This window comes from Phlebotomus papatasi, chromosome 1 (assembly GCF_024763615.1).
Source record: "Phlebotomus papatasi isolate M1 chromosome 1, Ppap_2.1, whole genome shotgun sequence".
In the NCBI taxonomy this organism is placed as follows: Eukaryota; Metazoa; Arthropoda; class Insecta; order Diptera; family Psychodidae; genus Phlebotomus; species Phlebotomus papatasi.
Window position 1 is genome coordinate 29,846,154 of NC_077222.1, and position 22,183 is coordinate 29,868,336.

The 22,183-nt window shown below is 33.8% G+C and overlaps 2 protein-coding genes and 2 non-coding genes across 5 annotated transcripts in view; 1 reads left to right on the forward strand and 3 right to left on the reverse strand.

Annotated features, from left to right (window-relative positions):
* Positions 1-668, forward strand: LOC129799644 (cyclin-dependent kinases regulatory subunit-like). Its single transcript, XM_055843721.1, has 2 exons — positions 1-208; positions 289-668. Exons 1-2 carry the CDS (start codon positions 144-146, stop codon positions 509-511), a joined length of 288 nt encoding a protein of 95 aa, XP_055699696.1. The 5' UTR covers positions 1-143; the 3' UTR covers positions 512-668.
* LOC129799616 (hrp65 protein-like) overlaps positions 611-22,183 on the reverse strand; it is a 27,512-nt gene continuing 5,939 nt past the window's right edge. Inside the window, exons 5-16 of one of the 2 annotated variants that reach the window (XR_008751528.1) lie at positions 21,856-22,151; positions 21,603-21,793; positions 21,320-21,398; positions 21,097-21,134; positions 5,164-5,219; positions 4,997-5,092; positions 4,685-4,775; positions 2,203-2,289; positions 1,952-1,994; positions 1,699-1,753; positions 889-1,523; positions 611-722 (exon numbers count right to left, since the gene is read on the reverse strand). Coding sequence is in view for 1 of the 2 variants with exons in the window: in XM_055843650.1 (XP_055699625.1) it covers positions 15,824-15,988; positions 21,097-21,134; positions 21,320-21,398; positions 21,603-21,793; positions 21,856-22,151 (769 nt within the window). In the remaining variant the exon portion in view is untranslated. Of the gene's footprint in view, positions 723-888; positions 1,524-1,698; positions 1,754-1,951; positions 1,995-2,202; positions 2,290-4,684; positions 4,776-4,996; positions 5,093-5,163; positions 5,220-15,038; positions 15,989-21,096; positions 21,135-21,319; positions 21,399-21,602; positions 21,794-21,855; positions 22,152-22,183 lie in introns of those variants that run through there. The other variant, XM_055843650.1, reaches the window with a different exon arrangement.
* On the reverse strand, positions 1,588-1,654 carry LOC129800130 (small nucleolar RNA U18). The gene has a single exon (XR_008751602.1). It is a non-coding gene; the product is annotated as a small nucleolar RNA U18 (small nucleolar RNA).
* LOC129800131 (small nucleolar RNA U18) lies at positions 21,483-21,553 on the reverse strand. The gene has a single exon (XR_008751603.1). It is a non-coding gene; the product is annotated as a small nucleolar RNA U18 (small nucleolar RNA).

Here is a 22,183-nt window from a genome sequence, read left to right on the forward strand (position 1 = left end):
GTAGCCCTCTGCCGGAAAAATTTAAACAACATTAAACTGGAGAAAAATTTTGTTTTTACGCGTCTTGTTTTTACTTTTTCCGACAAAATCCATTGAATTATTGGCAGTGAGAGTGTCTGAAGAGGCAGTGGAAAAGGCGGAAAATGCCCGGAGACTTGAATATGATTCAGTATTCAGAGAAATATTACGATGACACCTATGAATACCGGTAAATTTGCCGATTTTGAATATACATAACCTCAAAGTATTACTCACAATCTCAATAAAATACGCGCAATTCCTCACCAGGCATGTGATCCTGCCTACAGAAATGGCCAGATTTGTCCCTCGCACACATCTAATGACTGAAACTGAATGGAGGAACCTTGGGGTACAGCAGAGTCCCGGATGGGTACACTATATGCTACACTCTCCCGAGCCGCACGTTCTACTCTTCCGGAGGCCACTCCAGGCACCTGCTCCCGGGAGGAGTGATGCTGCTCAGCAGAGCGCTGTTAGCTCTGCCTTGTAAATTACTTTCGTATCTCTATTTCGTGTATCGTAATCTTCCTTTTCTATTTACACCCCAAAAACTGTACAAAATCTCAAAACGCAGTTGCAAAAATTAAAATATGAATTTTTTTATTATTTTATTTTCTTTATAAAATAAAGCGTGAACAAATCAAAAATGTATTTCAATCATGTCTTCCAAGTCTTTCCTTGGTTTCCTCCATCTCCGGCATCTAAAAAGAAAAATGTTTTATTAGTAAAAAGGGAAAAGCGTAATAAAGTTTTTCGTACAGAAATTCAATTCAGAACTTCGTTATCATCCAAAACTTTATGACGGGGAAAGAAGTGGAAAATCATCACGAGAAATTGGATTAAAATCTCGAGAAAAGAAGAACTTACCTTCTAGGGACATCCATTAGGACAGATTCTAATTCGTGTAGTCCAGATTTTCCAACTGATAGCGAAATAGAGCCCGTCTGGTAGATTCCCTTCCCTGTTCGCGGGAAATTCATATTTCCCGCCTCTCGCTCCAAGCAAGGCTTTACGTTTCCCGTTTCTAGAAACACGAGGAATGTTTCTCCGTTTCTGTTTCTATCGCTATGAAATTTGTGTTTCTCGCGTTTCTAGGTTTGTTTCCTCGTTTCCAGCATGTTTCTCATGTTTGCAGTTATGTTTCTATCCGTGTTTCTGTGTTTCTGTCCCTGTTTCCGTGTTTCTATCTAAGTTTCAATTTCTTACGAGATTTTGTGTTTCCGCGTTTCCAGAAACATTTTTGTGTTTCCAGCTACGTTTCGCCGTTTCCAAGCATGTTTCCCTTGTTTCCAGTAATGTTTCCTCGTTTCTGAAACCGTTTCTCGGCCAAATGGCTTGTGTTTCTCCAATGAGTACCCCTCGCTTTTACTGCGGCGGTATAGTTCTCTTGCCCGTCGTGTAACAGGAGAGACACACAATTGGCCGCTATAAACCTTGATCGCCTTAAGGAATCTTTCAGGGCAAGTCGGTTACAATCGTGTTGAACAAATGCACGTGTGACTCTAAAAAAAAGAAAATTCAGTTTAGAATATTTTTCACACAAGAAGACAACTTCCTAATTGAAAAAAAAATCAGCAATTGGGGTTAAAATCAAATGAATTCATAAACACGGACCAATTAATCTCATCACTATAAACAAAATTTCAAATAAATAAATAATTTAGCAATTTTAATTACCTTTACGAATATTCCCCTGATGGTACCCATCAACCACATCAACAGCCGGAAGAACCTAGAAACGATAAAATCATAAATTAATAAATTTGAACTGAACTTGTAAATAAAATATTTATAGCCATAAATATCTCATACATTTAAAATATCATCAATTTTATATAAAATTTATGAAATTAGATCCGTAATAAATTTCTAATCATTGAAAGTTAAAAAAAAACTAAAATTTGGAAACTTAAAAAATTAAAATATTTACCTTCACAAAAAAGTACATTTCTGGTACGTTTTGCTGAACTTTTCTGAAAGGAAAAAGTAAATCAATTGAGAAAAAGAAGAGAAACCAAAAACTCCTAAAATAACGAATTGGAAAATAAATCAGAAAAAATGCAGGAAGAACTATTTCACTAATTTAAAAAAATCTCAAATTATTCAAATCATCATTTAAAATCTTGAAATAATAATACTTTATTAAAAAATATTTTTAAAAAAATGTATAAAAAAAATTACCAATTTAGGGTTCATGAAGAGTTCAGCCTTGGTCGAAAATCCTCAGTCCATTCAACTTTCCTATCCGAAATTCATTATCAGCTCCGACTGAATTAGACAAAAACAAGACACTAATTAATAAGTTTACGGGGAAAAAAATAAATAATCTACGCTCTAATTAAATTTTCAGAAGAATAATTGCAGCCAGAATATTTTGTTTTCATTAAAACTTCAAACGGTAATTCTATTCATCATTTAAGTTTATCAATTTAAAATACACAGCTATTAAAAAGATTAATAAAGAATATTTTAGCGATTGTATCAGCAAATGTGCTAACCAAATAAAGCATTTTACCCATTTTATCAGCTTCTACTTTGGTAGAAAAATCCACGAATTTGAGACACCGTAATTCATCAGTTAAATCAGCATTTGTCGTAACTTCCTTACGACAATTTTTCAGAAGACGAATTTTCAGTTCAGCTTCATTTTTCTTCAAAATGAGCACTGAGATACTTTTGAATAAAAATAAAGAAAGGAGTACTAATAAAATGCAAATTAACTCGAGAAAACACCTGGAAAATTATTTAAATAAAGAATTTCAACTAAAACTAAGATATGGAGATATAATATCAGAAGAAATAATGATTTTATCGTAATTTCCATCACATCTAAAGCCATAACTTCAATGTGTAGAGACAATAGAACTTTTAGAAGTTACGACGATTTGCCATAATAAAAAGGGGTGGCAAAGCGTCCCAGGCTTTGCGGAATGCTCGCACTCGTGGCTTGATGCAATCCCTCACTTTCGCATCATTTACCGTTTACCCGTCCTCAATAGATTTGAACCGATTCATAAGTCACTCAAAAGATCCCTCAAAATGCTCAAAATAGTTTTGAGAGTACAGTAGACTCTCTCAAATTCGGGCATATGGGACCGAAATGTCAGCCGAATTAGACAGAAATTCGGGCGACAAACTTTTTGAAATGCAACGATTTTTTATTCATGTACATATAGATATTGAGTTTACACACTCATATAACGTAAATTGTATGAAAATCCCTCAATAATGCAAAATCACATCAAAACTAAGACAAACCATGCCAAATTTGAGCATATTTGATTCATTTGATAATCATAATCAAACTTGAAAAATGACAACAAACTATTTTCGAATTTAACTACCGCACGAATTATAAAGTAGCCCAAGTAGCCCGATCTTAAAAGTGCCGAATTTGCGAGAGTCTACTGTAATACAATTGATTTTTGGACAAAAATTATTTATCGAAAAAAAATATTTATCGCAACACATTTGAAACGATTAATAAATCACTCAAAACATTGTCCAAAATACACCTCAGGAGTAATACACACAGTAAAAAGTCGTGTAAAAAAACGTGTAATTTCCAAATTACTATTAAAAAAATTGTAAATTTTGATTTTTACCGCTATTAAAATGGTAAATTTTGTGTAAAAAATAATTTGTGTAAAAATTTTCAGCGTGTAATTCAAAAATGTAATTTTTACCACTATTCAAGTGGAACAGTGACACTTAAAGTGGTAAATATTCCGCAGCGTGTAAAATTTTGGTGGGTGTAATCTGAAACATGTAAAATCGCCATTATTGTTTGGCAGCTGCTGGAAGCATCCACCTCGGTGAGTATTTTCTTCAGTTTTTTGAGTCAGACCAATCACTCAAGACAAAGTAAAATACTCCTGACGGGTGTGTATTTTCAAGTTTTTATATGAGTGATTTTGAATAAATACAGTGATGACATTAACGTGGCGTCACTTTAAGTTGCATTCTATCTGTGCATATTTTGCCTCATGCTTGAAAAATGCTTGAAAATTAAGACTCTGATAACCAAAAAACGAACCGTGAATTGTGAAAAGAAAAATTGCAAGGAAAATAAAATTACACGCTCGTGTTCACACATATTTGAAAATTACATTCTGCAAATTACAATTACATTTTGAAAATTACACGTTTCCCAAAATCACCACTATAATAGAAATGTCAAAAATTACCTCTAATTTCTAAGTGTTTGGTCTCTACACTGAGAAAAAAAGAGGGTGCGTTAACATTTTTTCCTCAGAAATTCAACACTTTTTAGGTGTGAAAATATATCAACATTTTTTAATGTTAATTTTACACCTTTTTAAGGGTAAAATTAACATGAAAAAGGTAACTTTAACCCCCAATACACCTAAAAAGGATAATATTACACCGATTTTGGATTAATACTGCAGAGTAAAATTAACATTTCCGGAATGTTATCTTTTTCGGATTTCTCTCAGTGTAGTTGTGGTAACAGCCGGACGGACAGACGGACAAATAGTGTGACACCATTTTTCAGAAGTTGTCTGAAACGCAAAAATGTTGAGAAAAGTAGTCTCCAGAGAATGGGAGTGAAAATTTTCGGGGGCAAATATGATTCTTTAAAAAATAATCCGTTAGCACAGTTGCTGATACAAACGACGATTAATCAAAAATAAAAAATTACCATTTCCAATGTTTGAAGAAAATTGTTGAGCGCAGCTAGAGTTGAGAATCCTCAATTTAATCTCCTCCGGGAATGTTGTTTGCTGTAGCCCCTAAGTTGCAGAAAATAAAACAGAAAAATACAAAACTATTAATGGTTTACTGGAGCTTGAATGAAATCTAAATTGAGTTATTAGTTAATGTTCAGAAGAATATTTGCAGCCAGAATATATTGTTTTCACTAAGACTTTATAAAAAATATTTCAAACGGTAATTCTATTCATCATTTATGTTTTTTATAGGGTTTTTTTTTAAATTAATTACTTTTATTTACCTTTGGGTTTTAGTTTCAGAGATTCTCCATAGACAGCTTCTGTAATTTGATGATTTGCAGTTTGTAATTGAATTCACTCATCCATGAGTTGTAATCCTGAAAATGAAATATACAAGTTTATAAAAAAAAGTAAATAAATTATGAAGTGTATCTACTGAAAAGCGTACCTCAAGATTAAACCTTCAAAGTTCCTAGTGAAGCATTTTTACCCATGCGACCGAAACTGTAAAAGACAGATTATTAGAATTTGCAAATTTTTGAATTCCGGCAGCAAAATATTATTTTTCAAAAAATCAGTGGTTAATTTCAGTATAGTTCATTGACTAGTTCCATTGATAAATAATGATCATTTGTATGATCAATGCCCAAAAAAATTTGAGGAGTAATATTAAAAACCTTTTTAGTTTATTTTATTCATTCCTTTCGGATTGATAGTAATTCTTAAAAAAAAACAAAATTTAAACGATTAAAGTTCATATCTCGACTTTTTCGATCCTTTCCAAATTCAAAAGTTTAGCAATTTCCACATTAGTAATTGTAAAATAATTGTGAGAAGTAGTTGAACCAATAAGTCATATACAATACTCAAATTGCATAAAGTTCTGTTCGATTTTATCAAGAAATCAAACATAAGAGTATTTTGGAACATTTCAGAGTTGCTATATTAAGTGAGATTTCACAAACGAGTCTTCTTTCAGAAAATGGCATAAGTTTTTTTTTATATAAAATGCGCATCTAGCGCAATAAAGTATTCCTCATTATCACTACTTTCTATTTCATTTTAAAAAACAAATTTCATATAGCGAAAGGTAATTTTAGGTGGATTAGAGTAATATTCTTACCTCAGTGATTTGGTTTTTTGGTAATTTATAACTCAGGTTCTGATATGAGCGAACTCAGTATCGGCTATGTGAAGATTTTACATTTGATTTTGTAAGCAGTAGACTGTTGTAATAAGTATCCTCAAGGGTGATAAAGAAGGTACTTCTATTGCACAGAAGTCACTCGATCTTAATTTCAGTTCATTTACAACCATTTTTTTTATATTTACAATCTTGATGTAAATAGCACAACGTTGAAAATTTAGTGGAATTTATTGAGCAAAAGAAAATGAAGATACTCTTCCAACGTAGACAAATTTTTTTTTCTAAATAGAATATTTTATACAGAAACAGAATACACACTCCAGAAATATTTTCTTTTCAATTTTAGGCCAATATTACTCCAAGAAGTATGCTGTAAAGAAGCCTACCTATATATTACTACTTCTATCATCAGTTTCATTTAACTGCTACGTAATTAGTTAAGATAACCCAGAAATTAAATTCATGAACGTAACCAGACAAAACTAATTTATATCACTCCGGCCATTCCCAAAAATTTAGCCAGTGTAATCCCTATTATCTCGTACAAAACACCTTTTTTTCTTTAATCCGGGACACTTCTACTGTAAACAGTGAATTGAGAATATATTAGATATACAAACAGAAATCACCACAAATTTGATCTGATTACTGTAATGAATTTATTCCCTGGTTTTCAGGAAAGCCAATCCTACATTATTAAATTATCAGATTGTTAGTAAGCATTTTTCACCATTTGGAATTTTTTAAAGTACACTTGACGTAGTCATCCTTTTTTCTCCAATGAGTTACGTTTTAACCCTTTAACCCTTTAAGGACGATTGGAACACCGGTATCCCATTAAGAAAATATTTTTTTCCTGACTTACTTAAAGTTATTTTTTTTCTTATGTCTGTACATAAATTGTAAAGTAGAAGATTGAAGGAATCTAGAATATTTTTTGCAAGTTTCTAGCTATTTGCTATGTAGTAAATTTTTAAGCTCAAAAATGGCGAATTTTCAAATTCTCAAATTCATAATTGATTTTATTTATTTTTTATACTTCCAATTTTTTTTAAAGCAAAACCCTTTTAGTAATAAAAACTACAATACTCATACGTAATATTTGTTATTAAAGCGAAAAATTTTATACATTGGTATTGTCAGAAAAATTACTTAAATTTTTGGGCTATTTTTGTCCCTATCGTTCATAGAGGCACAAAATACACTGAATCAGATTTTGTTGGACTTTGCAAGGTTTGATGTAAACAACGCATCGCTGCGCGGCGTTTGCAATGAATGCAGACACAAAGCAGATGCAATTAGCACAGTTGCTGACGCAATCGACAATATATCCTACTGGGCCGCTATACTGTAAGTTCCTTTTTTCTGATTTTCTGCCCTTCTCACCCACTATATACAGGCGAGCATGTACGAATTGGGTCAAAGCCGTTATCTCTGATTTTTTGTTTTCTCCCTACCCCATGGGATACCCTATAGCCTGGGCCTCTGATTGTGGGCGGCGGAACGATATCTATGGGTGTCTTGGAAGTTGTGATGACATCTTTGCCGAGATGTTCTGTTCTGTCCTTTTTCTCTGTTCTCCTTGTACTGCACCCTCTCCCCGCAATAGTCACTATCCCATATATTACTTCTTTTTATTCTTAAGACCTCAAACTTCAGTGTCAGCCACACATGCTTTTTGGCCAAGCCATAAAACTTATAAAATGTTAACATATTGGCATATACGATCAGTGATCCAGTGATTTCGGCAGTTTACCTGATGAGATCAGTAGTGAAATCGGTCGGCAGTCGCAACCAAGCATATTTGAGAAAAAATATATTGAATTGATTTTATATCGGCGATAGCAGCAACCCATGCACACATTCCATGATAAAGGAATAACAAAACCAAGTACATTCTGCCAGATCATACCTTACGTTTAGTCAGACATAACAAAATGTGAATTATTCTAAAACCACAGTTATTAATACCTAAATATTTTTTCGGTGTTTCTTGTAGTTCTGTTATTTCCCCAATAACATCGATTGTTACAAGTCAGTGACAATCGAAGTCAAATATTATTTTGAAGTTTTAATATACTAAATCGCACAACCCAGTCTTAAAATGTTGAAGGTTCACTTTTATAGAAAAGTATAAGGGAAAGCCCACTACCTTCGGACGACACAAGTTTCGAACTACTCAATATTTTCTATATGTTCCTAATACGGGCTTCGGACTAGAGACTTATGGCTGAGACTTAGCGCTTAAATCATAGTCTGAGAGGAACGATTTGTGGCTAAGCCCAAAAATTTGGAGACTTAGCTAAGTCCTCGTTGAAACTAAGGTTTAGTGCTTTGCTTAGTGGCTTATCGATGATGACACTCCCTTGCAGTGACACAGTGAGATGAGAAAACCGAGATAACAAAAAAGTACAAAATGAAATTTCTTCACTAATGCTCGAGAAATAATTTTGTGCATAAACGTTTGACAACGCACTTTGGTAATGTATTCAGAAAATGCCATTTGACAGCCCGCCAGATTTCAACGTTATCAGAATCTGAGCACTAAGTCTCAATTTAGGTCTGAAAAGGTTTCTGGCTCATCCTCAGTCACCAGCAAAGCCATCTTATACGGACTTCAGATCTAATGCCCTAGACACACTTACGACTAAAGTCCAGAGACGACTAAGCTCGTTCATAGCCAAGTCAGTTCCTGACACACTACAAACGAGGCTTAACGTTTACTGGCACTCATAAAACATAACTTTCGTGGGTTTTATGCAGATATTTCTACTGAAATGCACTAGTACTCCTTTGAAAATGAAACCACTTGTAAATTTAGTTGACAATTCACTTATAACAATAAGAATTATTCACTAGAATCGTAGAAATTGACTTAAGTCGTGAGTTAGCTTCCACCTCACAAATAATTGTAATTGACAATAATTATTGCACGTGTACTGAGACATGATATTACAAATAGTTTCATTTTCAGAAGAGTCTTAGTGCATTTCAGTAGAAATATATGCATAAAAACTCACAAAAGTTATGTATTGTAGGTACCAGTAAATGTTAATCCTCGTTCGTAGTGTGTCAGGAACTGACTTGGCTATGAACTAGCTTAGTCGTCACTGGACTTTAGTCGTAAGTGTGTCTAGGGCATAAGACTTAGCCATAAGGCTTAACTTCTCTATTTTCTTATCAGCCGAAAATTTTTGGAAAATTTTGACATAGAAGTGGTTTATTAAGGGGAAATAATTTATTTGAATCTGAAGAACTAATTAAATTGGTTGCTATTTAGGATTGTGAGACCTTCGAAAACTGGGTTAAACCTCTAGTCTGAAGATGGTGTTAGTGAGGAACTGGCAGTAGTCTCAGGTCTGAAGCCGGCCTAATGGACTTGGCCCATGGCTCTTTTCAAGAAATTTGAAGTATCAGACTAGCTATTAAAAAATAATAATGGGTCAAATTCACTGAAAATATATTGAAGAGAATGAATTGTTCGAAGCTTGAGTCGTTCGAAGATAGGCTGTTTTCCCCTACCATAAAGATTTTACCCTTTTCTTGCTTTGAAGAAATAGTAAAACATATTTTGGTTAAAAAATCTTTATAAGTTTAACAGTTGAAAGTACTTCCATCCATCTGTAAAGTAGTACATCACTCTAACAACTAAGTCTATAGTCTTCCTTAGACTTTCTCCTTACAAATCGGAATCTGATATGAAAGCTCAATATGACAGATTCTAGCCTTTCATATGATATAAGTGTGTGTAAAACATGTTGATATCACAATATTTGTTTAAAAAATTATATTCTAAGGAAATTTACCAAAATTTTAGAACAAAAAACACCTTGTTTTTTTTATCGAGCAGCATACAAAACTCAGAATTTAATATGCCTTTTCTGCAGAGTTGCTGTCTTGATATAATGTATCACTTATGGCCTCTACGCACTAGATAAATGTATGTCCATATTCAAGCAAATTCCCTACGTTTGTGTAGGAAAAACTGTCAAATATGGACATAAATTTCTCTGTTGTGTAGAGGCCATTAGCAAATCCTGAAGTTATTCAAAATCGTGAATTTTTCATTGAATTTTATCTCAGGGCTGAGTGATACGTCAGAGGTTTACTAAGAGACGCAAAGGTGGAAAATCTTCACAGGGAGTACAGCACACTTACAATCATGTCAATGGATATTTCATTACCCATGGCATATTGCAAGTTGTTCTTTTTAAAAGATGTAGTCCTTGCAAACCTACTGCTGTTGTCAGAGGATCTTTAAAATACTTCAGCAGAGTCAAGTCAGTAAAATCGATAAAACCTGAAATACAAACAAGAAGTAATACAAGTTGTCTAGTTCTAAAGGAGTGAAATGATCGCAATGCTTGTTTTAGATAATCAAGCAATGACTTTTGAACTTGATTATCACTTGACGTCATTTTGCTACACATCCCTCCATAGAACGTTGACATTATTTAATGAATTATGATGAACATCAGAAAAATATAAAACCTAATGTACAAGAAAATAAATAAACTTTGGTTTTTAGTATTGCATAATTCGCAACTTTAATAGTTATTGAAATAATATTATAATCAAATACTTCTTGAAATTTAAAACTTGCAATACGAAAAATCAAAGATTTTATGCATTGAGTGACATCATGACAGTTCAAGTAGACGTATCAGTTTTAATTTAAGCGTTAAAGTAGGAGATACCTAAGAAATATTGGAGAAACTCAGTATATTTCCAGGACACTAATGCCAGTTTAGTGAAATGAGAAACTCCTATTTATAGATAGACGACATGATAACATATATTTGTTAATATTGACGGACGAATATGAAAAATTCAAGCGATAGCTTCACTGTTTGTAGTTAATATATATATCAATCGTCGCGTCGTATTCTTATAATGTCACATTAAATGGCCCAACAATGCGCAATAGCCCAAAATTTATACATAATCGAGCAGTTACAGATTTATCGATACTATCGATTCGATAGTATCGAAAAGTTATCAGTCCACTTCAGGTTTCCTAATAAATCTGTTCTTTTTTAATTTACTTTGCTTCTTGGAAAGCAAAGTTATGACACCTCGATTATGAATTAACAATCAGTAATAATATGATAACTTGATTTCGATAGTATCGACAGTCGAAAAATAACAATGAAAAATTAAAATGCTAGCTGCTCCTTGTGTAGCTAATACAAATATTTATCAACAGTCGGAAAGATATCGAGTTACCTTAATATTATAGTACATGGTTTTTAAGTGTGTTTTTTCTAATGTGTAAAGAAAATGCTACTGGTAGTTCTTCGACTAGAAAGAACTTTTTGGCCAAGAACTGGTGTAGAATATATGAGGAAAAGTATAGCGCTGATAAATCACTTCTTCCTAGTAATAAGTTAGATTCGATTAGATCTAATCTATTAGTATTATATAAGTACCTATTGGGCTGTTCTGTACATGATTTCTTCATAATCAGATCTATATTCGTTCGTACTTAGGGAGTCATACTTTGATAAAGAGAAGGCATTATTCTCTATTCACATTATATCTTCTATTTCTATTAAAAACGGATATTAAACTGATATCAAGTTTCATACTGGATGATCCAGTGACTTAAGTTCCATTTTTCTAAGTAAAATACAAAAAAAAAACCAAGATGAATTTAAAAAAAAAGCAGAGCAACCAACCAGTCATCAGAAGTGCCATTCATACTCAATGTCTACATTTTCCCTTTCTGAAACGGAACAGAAAAGTGTAAGTTCATGGACAATGAGTTCAGTCTTGGTTCGATCAATGGATGATTGGTTATCCCAGGCCAGGGTCCAATATGACATTAGAAAGTCCCAAGTTCTTTCTAAGCGGCACCCTCAATTCTGACATACATTTGAGGAATAATTTTTTTTCTTAATTCAACAGTAAAGAAAGGTCATGAATGTGAAAAAACATAATGTATGGCAAAATGGTATATTGTGACGAATAGTCATTTTTAAAACTCATCGTTAGAACCTTTCAAACTTTTATAACTAAGTTTCGAAACAAGGAATTATGGGAAAAGTTGAATGAATAATACTAGTTATCTCATACATAACACCATTTCCTCTCCGAGACACATTCTCCTTTTATAGATTGGCTAAATTTTCTTTATGAATAATAAATAGTAAACAACCGAAATGTAACTGGTTATGTGCGAGGCACATAATGTCCAACGCACAATAACATTTCAATTTGAGTAAATGAAGTTTACTCATTGAGTTTGACATTTCAATGAGAGTAAGAGTATAAGAATGAGCGAGATGACTAGATCTAGATCTCACTCACTCTCATTGAAATATCAAAAACATGTTTACAAAACAAAAGTTATTGTGCGCCGGGCATAATGACCAGCGCACAATAACTTTTGTTTGCAAACATGTTTTCAAAATTTCCTATGAGAATGAGCGAGATGACTAGATTTAGATCTCATTCACTCTCATTGAAATATCAAAAACATGTTAACTAAACAATAGTTATTGTGCGTTGGGCATAATGCTCAACTCACAATAACTTTTGTTTAGTAAACATGTTTTCGACATTTCAATGAGAGTGAATGAAACATAGATCTAGTCATCTCGCTCATTCTCATGGGAAATTTTGAAAACATGTTTACCAACAAAAGTTATTGTACGCTGGTCATAATGCTCAACGCACAATAAATTTTGTTTTGTAAATGTGATTTTGACATTTCAATAAAAGTGAATGGAACAGAGATCTAGTCACCTCACTCTCTCTCATAGGAAATTTTGAAAAACATGTTTACAAATAAAAGTTATAGTGCCTGGGCATAAGGTTGTGTGAGATTATTGACTTTCCACAAGATTAGATTAGATTAGATTACAGTGGGGGCGGTTCCTCGCGGAACCGCTGCACCCAGGCCTCCTTTTGGGCCCATTATGCATCCCCGGTTAAGTTAATCCCCGTTAGGGGCAAGATGGTTCAAGCCAGCCCGTTTTTCGGATAAACTCCATTAAACAGGGCGGCTTCAATCTTGATAGGTCTTCATCAGACAGTACCGCTTTACCTAGCAGCACTCGTCTGATGTTGCATAAGCTGGGGCAGTCACACACATAGTGAGTGACCGTCTCCTCAGTTTGATTGCATCCTCTGCACATTATGTTACATTGGACACCCATCCTATTCAGATGTTTATTTAGACAGTGACCGGTTAGAACATTAGCAATCTGCCGGGCTCTCCAGCGACTACCTCCCACCAGGTACGCTGTCCTTTTCTTATCCAAGTTGGTCATGAACAGTTTGGACACGCGACAATCTTTAGTCGCGGCCCATTCCGTTTGATGAAGTTTTAATGAATCCTCCCGTATAATAGATTTCCTCATTTGCAAGGAAATCCCTACAGCAGGTTCGGGACCAATGAAGGCGGTCCTTGCCCCCGCTACCGCGAGGCGGTCCGCTTCTTCATTTCCCGCTATGCCCCTGTGCCCAGGTACCCAATGTAGACCGACGTCACATTTCTGTGAGGCCGCTTCTAACATTTTCCTGCACTCAGTCACGATAGCAGAACGCGACTCATATCCTGTTATAGACAGAATCGCAGCTCTACTATCTGAGAAAATTTGAACTTTTCTACCCTCGATGCCAGATTCCAGTAGACTCTGAGCACCAAGCAGGACTGCGACGACCTCAGCCTGAAACACTGTCGTGTACTGGCCGAGGGGCACTGATCCAGCAATCTGAAACTCCGAGCAATGGTAACCGGCGCCTGAGGATCCCTCAACTCGAGAACCGTCAGTGAATAGAGCGACCGCATCGGACTCAATGATCTCATCCGCGCGTTCAGCCCAGTCAGCCCTCGTATGAAGTGTTGCTTTAATTGATTTCTTGGGTAGTCTTCCCTCAATGTGGAAGTCATCCCTCATTAGAAGGTCTGGATGTCTAGCAACAGGCTTATCGAGTATTCTCGTATGGCCTGCTGGGTGACAACCAACCTTCCAAGTTCCAGCTGAGCGTAACCTCAGAGCTGCCATGCTCGCTTCCGACTTTATGAAAATCGGTAGTGGCGGCAAGCTTAACATGACCTCCAGAGCAGCGGTTGGCGCTGTCCTTATGGCCCCTGTTATCGCAAGACAGGCCATTCTTTGAAGCCGCTGTAGTGCCCGCGCCGAATTTTTAAATTCGACTCTCGGCCACCATATTACAGCTCCGTAAGAAATTATTGGCCTAACGATTGCTTTGTACATCCATAATACGATCTTCGGTGAAAGACCCCAATATTTCGATTAAGTTATTTTTTACCAATCGAAATACTGTTATTCGAAAATATCGGATATGGAATGAGACAAGTGAACGCTTCATGAAGAAAGTGTTTCGAGTTCAAATTCACCTTAGTTTACAAAAAAGTAGACACAAGAGTATATAAGTATGTTCGACTTGAGTATACTGCACAGAATTTCACCAGTGTATGCGACTAATCCCATCTCTGTTTAAGAAAAACTGCATTTCTAGAAATCTTCTTGCGAGAAATCCCAGTTCTTTTATAGTTACAGATAATAATTTATCGATTGAACTGATCATGATGCCACTCGTAACTTACGCAAAACACCAGTAGTCATTCCTTCTTTAGACCTGAGGTTGAACCACATGATTTAACTTCTTTAGTTTCATTTCAGACCAATATTGACTGGTAGCGAAATAACAAATTCAATCGGACTCTAATGGTATTAGAGTAAAATAGAGTAATTCGGAATAATGTCTATTTTGGAATTTTAGGATTTTCTACCTGTTTCAGATGGTCAAAGAGAAAAAGGAAACCACGAAAAAGTAAAAGACTTTATATTCAAGAGTACTTCGTTGTCTTTTCCGATTGCTATCTAAAACTGTTAGGAAATCTCAAAGTTCCGAATTAGACACATGATTCCAAATTACCCTATCTTACTCTATCTGCAGATTACTCGGTGACAAATTAGATATTAGCAAACATGATTAAACATTGAGACTAAAGTTTTAACATCACTCCTGCTAATGTCTAATTTCTAATCTGGAAGCAGAACTATTGAATTTCAAGAATTTCTGAGATTATTGACCCTTATTAAACCATGTGGCTTAACTTCAGATCTGAAAGGGCGCAAGGGCCCCCGTTTATGTTGACCTATAAAACAACGTTTCTATCCGAAGTTGAAAAAGTTATCAAATTATTTCCTTTATCATATATTTCTTTAAAGTTTACAGATAATTATTCAGCATTATAAAATGCACACATAGAATTACGTTACTATATCAAAGTGTTACAGGAAGAGAATCTGAAGGTGAGACATCAATAATGTTGTATAATCCTTCATATATGATAACGATAAGATTAAACGATTGTAATGTTAGGATATTGTATCAAAGGGTAGAATTGGAATTCAATTAAAATAAACAAAAAAATCTTACTCTTTTAACTTTCCTCCAGATATTCGTCATAGACAATTCTATTTATGCTTTCTTTTTTACTAACCTCTATATCTAAGTATACTAAGTTCACGTAATTACTGTACTGTTTATGATATTTTGGAAAAAACATGATTTAGCCAAATCTCATTTCAAAATACGATAAGAAAATCGTTCACACTAAAAGACATCCCTATTTTAAGTTTAAACCTATTATAATTTAAAAAAATAAAGAAAAAATATTGGAATTAAACTTATAAAGCAGGAGAGCTTATCAAATGAGGCATACAAAAGCCAGTCCAAAATCAGGTTTTTTTTTTCTTTGTTTAATGATGTCAAAATTCAATTTTAACTTCATCCTTATTTAAGAGTCAGTGCAAAGAAAAGTGATATCATCCTAAATCCTATTTGTTTCAACTAATCTACTTTGTTATAGATAGAATTTGTGATTAAAATGGGTATTACGCAAATATTTCTTCATCATTTGTTCATCTGAAGATGCAGCAGTGTAAAATATTTACACTTTTATTCTTTTTTTTTTTTGTGCTTAGAAACGTCGTCGTTTGTTAGGGAAATTATCGTCACCACGACGATCCCATGGACGCTGGTTACCTCGAGGTCCACCACTATTAACTCCTCCAACTCCGCCGGGTTTTGCACCGTCATCAAAGCGAGGTGGTTGTCTATTAAAGTGATCATCCATAATGGCGTCCTAATTTGCAATTGCAAATTTGAATAGTGTTTTGTTCAATTACTTTGTCCATTTTATGTTTCTTTTTTTTTTTAAATGAGAATTACGGTACACTCAGTGAATGTACCATTTTTCACTGAAAACTTGTTTATAAAACTGCATTGCACATATTATTTTATGAAATTCTAATTTACAATGGCGATGCTTGAGAATGCTGAAGGTTAGATTGTTGGTTTTTTTTTTAAAGACTTCTCAAGTACCAAAGTATTTGAAAGAGATACATGAGAGAAATCAAGAGAGACCATCTTGAACAGGTCCTCAAATAAGATATTCAAGAAATATATCACAGTTGTGCTATTACTCAGTAGAATTCAGTTAATAGAGTAGAATTGGAATAACTTGAAGATTATATTAAGTAGTTTGAGCTTAAATGATGATAACTGGGATCATCATTAAGTATTTTTGAGAGATTTCTCTATCTAAGAACAAGTTTTGTAGTCAAGTTCCTCTAAATTTGTTCTGAATTCCTAATTTTTCATAAAGTACAGAGAGAGAGATTATGGTTTTATGTCAAAGAGTAAAGTTCAAACCCCTATACATATTATTCAGTTTTTAATAACCCCTTTATTATGGATGTGTAGAAATTATTTTCATAAACAATAATTCTTTGGTATTGTTTTTTTTTTAAACTAGTGGCAAGTAAATATCAGAGTTCTTGTTTGGCGGATTAGATTCTGAATCCGCATTGAGTCCCCAAACTTAAAAAAAAACTCAGAAAGAGAAGTAAAAAATTCGAACAAGTTTTTTTTAGATTATTTGTATTAGTGATTTCTTACTGCTAAAAGAAACTCACATGAGGTAGTGTCTCCACTCTTCTCCACTTTTACAGAAAATATATAGTTTTCAACTATTTTATGACATTGAAAAAAGGAAATAAACAAAATTAACCATAACTACAATATCCAAAATATCGAATAACGCTTTTTTTTTATTATCCTGTTAGTGGTGCAAAGTGTTTTTCTTTAAACCAACCTATTCGCTGGAATCCAGAACATTCGTATATGATTCCATAATTTGTCAAATACCAGACGTAAACTCAAGTAGGGTTAAATGTGGAAAGCGAGACAGTTTGGAAAGTGGGACCAAGCAATGTGGAATGTGGGACACCTCCCTGAATACTTGATAATATATCGATTAAATATTTCAATTTTCGATAAAAAGATTATTAAACCTAATTTTGTGATTACTTGAGATGTTAAAAATGCAAAAGTCTTTAATTAACAAACATAGTGGTCAAAAGTACTTACACAATCGAAAAAAGTAAGCTCTTTCAGCCACATCCGATTTTCATTTAATCTGTTAGAAAATCTTATTAAGGATGATAATCACAATAAAATTTAGTTAATTAAGAAATGGACTTTCATTGAATAACATCAAATATTTTCACCAAAAATATGAAATAATGGAAAACAATTTCTCTTAACATTAACAAGTTTCTTAAGAATCTCATGTTTTTTTAGTGATCGTTTACCTCGTCGAGAATTTCTTTCAATAACTTAGAATTAATCAAGTCGATACAAAATCAAATATGGTTTTCTGATTCGTTAGATTAGAGGTCACGAAATAACTCCCATTTTCCTGTTCTAAATAAACTCATAATTGCCTTATAATGCGACTTTACTTTATCTGGCCAAAACTGCTTACATGGCCAAAAGGACTGACTCTACCCTAGTTGTCATTTTATCTGTTTCTTATGGAAGTTGCTAGGAAAACATCAACATTTTTTGTTTGATTTTTCTGCATAATTTGTGAAATATTATTAAGTCCGTAGTGAAAATCGAAGGATATACATCCATTTAAAAGGTGAATAGGCCTACTCTCCATATAAAACACTGTGTCGTTTTACTGGTGGAAAAGACTTTTTGGCAGCATTACTATTAGTGTGACTGCTGTGTACGTGTGATTCACACATAGGGGGAAGTGGGGCACCTTTGAAATTGATATTTTTCTCCTATGTTTAAGTGGAACTGAGCCATGCCAAAATGTGATTTAGCTTCTCAATATGTTTGTGCAGCTAAATTATATCACGATAAGGCTAAATTTTAATTAAAAATCGGTGAAAAATGCCTATTTCAAATGTGCCCCACTTCCCCCTATTAATTTTTTACTGCTCGAACTCTACGGAGAGCAGTATATATAATCCCTCGATTTTTTCACCCTCACCCCCTAAATTTCCACCTTCTGCCCCCCGGAGACCACTTTTCTTAACAAATCTCCACGTTTCAGACGATTTCAGAGAAATGTCGTAACGCTGTTAGTCCGTCTGTCCGTCCGGCTGTCGCCATCTCTATAGGCCAAACGGTTAGAGATAGACTTGGGACCTTCGGGGGACACCCCCGTAAGTCGACTCAAGGATCGTTAACATGCCCCTCATTTTTCCCAAAAATATGTTTTTTGGGATTGCTTGCAAGTAAAAAAAAATTGCACATTTATTTTCAATATAGTGGAATATATCAGAGATACTGTAGAAAAACGTGTGAAATTTATATCGGACACTTATAGGCTACGAATATGATATATTTATAAATGAAAAATATACAGTAGACTCTCTCAAATTCTGGGACCGAAATGTCACCCAAATTAAAGAGAAATTCTTGTGACAAACTTTTTGAAATGCAACGATTATTTATTCATCTCCATACATATATTGAGTTTACATACTCATATATATTGTAGAATTTATAAAAATCCCTTAACTCTTTCGCGTCTTTAGGGTCATATATGACCCGGGGAAAAAAGTTTCTTTTTGGCTATTTACATTAATTGAAATCTAACTGGAGTCTTGAGAAAATGAGCCAAGAATCTTACATCCTTCTATTATGATGTCGTGCACAAACAGATAGATTTCAATTAATGTAAATACCCAAAAAAAACTTTTTTCCCCGAGTCATGACATTACCCTAAAGACGCGAAAGAGTTAATAATGCAAAATCACATCAAAACTAAGGTAAAATATGGAAAATTTGAGCATATTTGCCTTGTTTAATAATCATAATCAATCTTGAAAAATGTCAACAAACTTCTTTTCAAATTTAACTGCTGCCCGAATTAAAAATTAGCCCGATCTTAAAAGAGCCGAATTAACGAGAGTTAACTGTATTAGACTCATTGAAAGTTTAAAACAAAAAATTTATCATCCTTAAGGCCTCTAACACATTGAGAGAAATCTTCATCAAAAATTGCTTTTTTGAAAGAAATCACCTACAAATGCAAATTTTGACGAAAATTGCTCTCAATGTGTAGAGGCAGTTACTTGTTTTCTCTATTTAGAACTTTAAAAGCCTTTATATATTATAAGACATTTATCACAATAAGTAAAGGTCTTAAAATGCCTTGTATGGGAGTTTCCTCAAGTCACCCATCGCAACTCACAATAGTTTTTCAATAAACATGACACATCGCACCCAAATTTTAAAAACTAGGGGAAAGTGTTGTTTTTAAAATATATTTCGGAGTCACATTTATTGAGGAACATTGGAAAAATTTAGTCATTATAAACCTTGGCGAAGTGTAAAGCATGGGCTCTTTTCCCTACTTATTTTTGGACCCCTACACGTGAGAAATAATCGTCAAAATGAGATATTTCGAATTGAACAGACATAATTTCTTCAATATGTCAAATGTAGACATAACACTTCTTTAGTGTAAACAACAGACCATAAATTCTGTCAAAATACTTCACTGTAGAGGTCAAGAGTGTATTTGTGAAGTACTTAAGGCTTCTTCAAAAAGATATATTAAAAAAAAGCATAAAAATCGTAAGCTTGATACCTGGAGTGATTATAACTCTTTTCGATATTATCGGCTGTCAGTTTTGATAAAAATCTAATGATAGCCGCACTTTTTGTAGCGAATATAAATATTTATAAATAGTCACATTCTATTAAGACTGGTACAATAAATGGTTCCACATTGTTTCAAAAAAAAAAAAACGGCGTTCACCAGATTTAGGAGATACAAATTTATCGATATTATCGAATCAATAGTATCGAAAAGTTGTCATTTCACGTCTGTTCAGATCTTTGTTTCGACAGAGATTCAGCTAATTTGTTTTTCTTTCATTCCGACCCCAACTAGATACGTTTGTACTATAAAGTACTTAATCTAGTAACTGTCCTTTTATCGCTTGTATTCTTAGGATTGATATCCAAATTCAAAGCAACCATTGCAAATTGCAGTGGAAGTAAACCTCAGAAATTATTAAAACAATTTTAGTCAATTGATATTGTGGTAATACTTGATTTTATCCTTCGGAAATTTTGCTTCTGAAGGACCTGCTAAATACTTTTTGCTTCTTGTCTTCTTATGTAATTATACTCCATAAATTTCAATGCCTTGTTCGAGAACCAGTAAAGTAGATTCCTAAGTAGATCTAAGTTTCAGTCAGAACTCTTTACGTTGTAAAAAAGATTCTTATACTTATAGTTCAAAGAACCATATTGTAATAGGAAAATGAGAAATCACTTCGTAAAATCTGGTCTAGCAAAATATAGTAATAATTATCCAAAAAATTCAAAGACTTAAAGTATAAACAATGTTTCAAGTCTTCTTAAACATTTTGAGACAGAAAAGATCGCTTTTTATCAATATTTCAGTATAGTATCAACATGTACATGGTATTCCATGGGACATTTCAATTTCAGGTTGACTATTTAGGGGAACACTGATAAAATAGTAAAATATTGGCAGAATCTAGTATTTCTTATCATCTCTCTCCAATTTTCTCCATAGGTTCTTGAACCACATTATTCATAATTTGTATGAGTTTGATGAGCATCATCAATGATGTCACATGATATAAGATGTACTAAATCATCATACGATTCATCGTATAACTTTATCAATATTTGTTTGTTATTTAGAAATTTGGTGACTTTTGCCACAAATAATGCACAACTTTTAGAGATAATAACATGAATTCACTGAGTAATAGCTTTGTACTGAGAGTTTTAATGTGAAATTTCATTGATTAAATCCATACTTTAAGAATCTCATAATATTTGGCAACAGTCAGTTGTTATCGAATAGAGAAGAATTATAAAGAAAATATAGAAAATTTTATGACTTACATTCATCGGGTTCATTTGATTCATTTCTCCTGGTCCTCCTACAAAAATAAAATGGATAACAAATGTAAATACAAAAAGAAAACCCAGATTGACTTTTGTGGAGGGTCGCCGAAAACCAAAAGTCACTATCTGTAACCGTTTGGCCTCGGGAAACAACCGAATAGACAGACGGACAAAGATCTTGATGTAATCTTCTCTAAAAGGTAATAAAAATGATATTTACCTTGTTGGTTGAAGCCATTCCGGCGATCATCAAAGTTCTTACGCTCTTGCTGATCGAGCAATGAATTCAACTGTTGTGCCTGAAAAATATACATCAAGAAAATATAAACTTTGCAGAACTTTTCTTTTTCGCGTGGAACTATAAAAAAAAAGTAATTTCTAAGAAAAATCAGTAATGGTAAGTGATTAAAATCATTGAAAATTCATAAACACGGACCAAAGATATCATCATCAATGCAAGAGGGTTCAATAACAACAAGTGCACTTCCTATTGAAAATTTTACCTGCATAAAAAGTGTATTTTCCTGCTGTCTCTTCCTCAATTCATCATCTTGGCGAATCATACGCATTTGAATATCTTCTTGATGTTGACGCATCTGTGCTTCTTCTCTGGTTCTCATCTCCTCATGATGGCGCTCCTTCATCTCCCACTCCTTCTTCTGACGATCCCTATCCTGCTCCCTCATTCTCAGTTCTACATAGAAAATCTCCATGAATATCCATGCGGATTATTTAATTGATAAGCCATGAACTCACGTTCACGCAGCATCTCAGTTTCATGCTCATATCGAGCAAATTCCATTTGAGCCTCCAATTTCTCTTCCTCAATGGCAAGTTCTCTCTTCAATCCATCCTGCTTCTGCTTAAACATCTCATACAATTGCTTCCACCTTGTTCCGTATTCATGCTCAAAGCTTCCCGGTTCAGCAAAACGCGGTCCCCTTTGACGTGCTTGAACAAAATCATTCATTTTTTTGTTGATGGACTTCTCAGGATATCCATCGGTTTCATCAATGTGATCCATCATTTCAAGAACTGTCGGACGCAGTGAGCTACGAATCATATTTTAGGACACTAAGTAAGG